The sequence below is a fragment of the Olea europaea genome, chromosome 17, assembly GCF_002742605.1.
Source record: "Olea europaea var. sylvestris chromosome 17, O_europaea_v1, whole genome shotgun sequence".
Taxonomy (NCBI): domain Eukaryota; kingdom Viridiplantae; phylum Streptophyta; class Magnoliopsida; order Lamiales; family Oleaceae; genus Olea; species Olea europaea.
The window spans coordinates 1382847-1386104 of record NC_036253.1 but is presented as its reverse complement, the minus strand read 5'-3'; the positions used below and the strand labels follow the sequence as shown (position 1 = coordinate 1386104).

At 35.1% G+C, this 3258-nt stretch overlaps 1 protein-coding gene across 1 annotated transcript; it reads right to left on the bottom strand.

Moving 5' to 3' along the window:
- Positions 1–335: 335 nt before the first annotated feature.
- On the bottom strand, positions 336–1074 carry LOC111365962. The gene is made up of 2 exons (XM_022986546.1): positions 913–1074; positions 336–830 (listed from the first exon to the last, which is right to left on the bottom strand). The coding sequence occupies exons 1-2, from the start codon at positions 1009–1011 to the stop codon at positions 537–539; spliced, it is 393 nt and encodes a 130-aa protein (XP_022842314.1). The 5' UTR covers positions 1012–1074; the 3' UTR covers positions 336–536.
- Positions 1075–3258: the final 2184 nt, after the last annotated feature.

Sequence of the window (3258 nt, the reverse complement as noted above, 5' to 3'; positions counted from 1 at the left end):
ACCACATAAAGCAAAATACATATTGCAAAAGGCGGTATCATGAACCGGCTGATCATCAACAGTTACACAAGCAAAGTACAGCTAAGCCACGACAACTGTTTCACTATCGGGGATAAAGAAAGTATTCGTTATTCAAAAAATCGACCGCAATCTTTCTTCTGTATATTGACATTCTCTCTGCTGAAACTGATTCTATTGGATGCCCGAGAATGAAGCATTCTATAAACTTGAGTACAAACATTATGGAATTTGGCCTGTACAATAAATGATTTTTCATTAGTCGAAATTAGTATATACAATAGATTAACTACGGTAGTAAATAACAAGAGTTGAAATGCTCACCCATTGTTCGCACACGGTAGATAAGGTATAATCTCCATCTTCATTGGATCATTTATATGTTTCTTTATATCTCGTCTGGTGGACAGAGGTTCACACTGCAATAATGTTTGAACGACTGTGCATGTTGCTTCTGCGTGAGCCTTGATTGCATCACGTGTGTGAACATTATTGCTGCAGTCATATATGTAGAATTTTCATTCACGAATATTGACCAGAAACAGATAACATTCATTGCCTGGATATGCACTTGGAATTAATAAATACTTGCATCCCATCCACGAACGACCAGCTATAGGCAATGTACCGTTGACATAGTCTTGTAGGCGAGTTCCATCTGATTCACTTGTCTGGTTATATTCCATGTGCCACCTCATTTGCTGACAACACTCCTCTTCAAATTGAAAATCCAAAATTGCATATTTTTTATTGACGAGAGTACAATCTTCATTCATACGCTGCCTCAATAACTTCAGCTCCAACTCAATATGCTAATGCAATAAATATATGTAACATATATTATACATATTAACTACGAAATTAAATTTATTGTGATTGCAAACCTTCACTCACCGTAATATTCAGATCCTTCGTCGGATCCATTAAACTTTTTAGCATGTCTCTTCCATAGACATTGCCACGGCTATCGTCCAAATATGCACTGTATAACATAATTTAAATTACTGTCAAATAATTTAACAAATAATTTTTCACATAGATATAATAATGTGTAGCATTCGAACTATTCAGAATGAGTTACATTTGTTACCCAGATTGATTTCTCGATATCCAATTCTTAATGTCTTTGTACTTGTTCATGTCATAGTCTTCTAAGGGACGGCCTGTGGATGATGAAGTCTGTGTGTATTTCATCTTCTTTTCCCTTTCTCTTCTCCGCATGTCAACACTTTCTGCTGGTTGAGACGTCGATGTCTCATGCGGTTGAACAGTAGGAGTTGGACTTGCATGGAGAGGAACATCCTGCTGCATGGAACCTATAATGGCTTCCATGTTGGATTCCCAGTTAGATAATCTGTTTAGCATATTCTCATTCTTTTCGTCAATGTAAGATCTGACAGAACATAAACTTGTATCAATATAAGACTGTATGTGCTCCTGGTGCTGCTGGAATAATTCTTCTTGTTTTCGAAGAATCGCCTGATAATGGGCTTCTTGTTGTTGCGATTCCTGGGCCATATGAGTGCTAAACATATTTGATAGAGAATTACCCATGTATGACTGCATACCATATAGCATGTAATCTTGCATCGATTTGTTATGTTGTTCGAACAGTTGCTTTTGGCTTTCAAGGATATCCTGGTTCAGGGCTCTGGATTCTTCAACAAATTCTGCCTTCAAGTTGTCACACAGGCTGGATACATCTGATATCGTATGTTGCCTGTACATACCCAACATTTCTTCCATTCAATCTTCAGTTACATATCTGGAGGCACCAGAAGCAGAACTAGGCCCAACTCCAGTTGAAGTTCTCGATGTGCCACGACTGGTCGTTTCTTGCACACGAATGTTATCCGGTATTTGTGGTACTACATTATCTACTTCTCCAGTGACAATGACATCTAATATATTATGTTCATCGTCAGCCGGCAGAGAAAGATTTGTGTACCAAGGTGTTTGTAATTCTTCCTCTGTAGGCTGCAACACTGCAATGACTTCGATCTGTAATCATAACAAACTATCATAATCCATTTGTTTAATTGAACTTATTAATAATAAAATGCGAATGTCATTGTACGTTGAAAATAAAAAATTCATACATCTTGAGTATCCAAAAATTGCTTAACAACCGATTCCTTCAGTATATTATTAGGCCTCCAATTATAGATTCGTGGAATCTGCACCGTTCTATGTTTACGGCGACCAAACTTTTGTCCAATTTGTGGAAACGCTTCATATATCCAATACTGCAACGTAAAAAAAGAGAAATGTGATGTATAAATTTTATTCTTTGTACAAAGAAATTATACATAATACGTAAGTAATTAGAATAGGAACATAATACCTGAAATGCGAGTGGATAACCTTGTAATGCATACTTACATTCTGTCTGTCCATTCTGTTGCATCCTTATTATTCTTTTCAATTGTGACTCTTTCAAAGAATTTAACAAAACGAAATATGCTATTTGGCCCCACGGATATGTAAGGAACTCATCCAGATGTTCAACCATGCCCAGAGTTCTATAATCAACTTGTCGTGAGTCGGTTTCAACACACACTCAACCAACATAACTAATCCCAACTTAAATTTATCTTCTGTATCTTCACACATGTGGAAAGTTTCAAAAAGCATCCTATTGCTAATTTTTTTTGTGCCATTGAAGTATTGATTTCTAAGACGATGGTTATTATAATCAATTTCTACGGATGGTTCATGGCAAGGTAGTCCAGTAATGAAGCAAAATTCTTGCAAGCCAAACTTAGCAAGATGGTCATCTAACCGTACCCAAACTTCATTGTTTTTTGCCACAATGCACAAGTCTCATTATAAATTCATGTACCAACTTGCTAGTAAATTGTTCTTCGTCTCCTTTGAAAACAGCTCCATATATAAATCCATAAAAATTACTACACATCAAATAACATTGTTGATTTGTATCTATGAAATTTATAAAATCTTGAACGTATTGACGATTTGGATACTGAAGAATGGTAGCAGAAAACCATTGTTCCGGAGAGAGAACGTATTCTAAAGACATCTGCATCAATTATACAAGAATTAATATTTTTAAGGAACTGTAATAATTTTTTCAAGAATTTATATTTTCATTTGATTGTACACATCTATTATAGTAAAACAAATTACTGTTAATTGTACAATTAATTATTTAAGAATTAATATTTCCAAACAAATATAATTTTTTTCACGTCTTTATACTAAACAAAATTAAAATCAAAA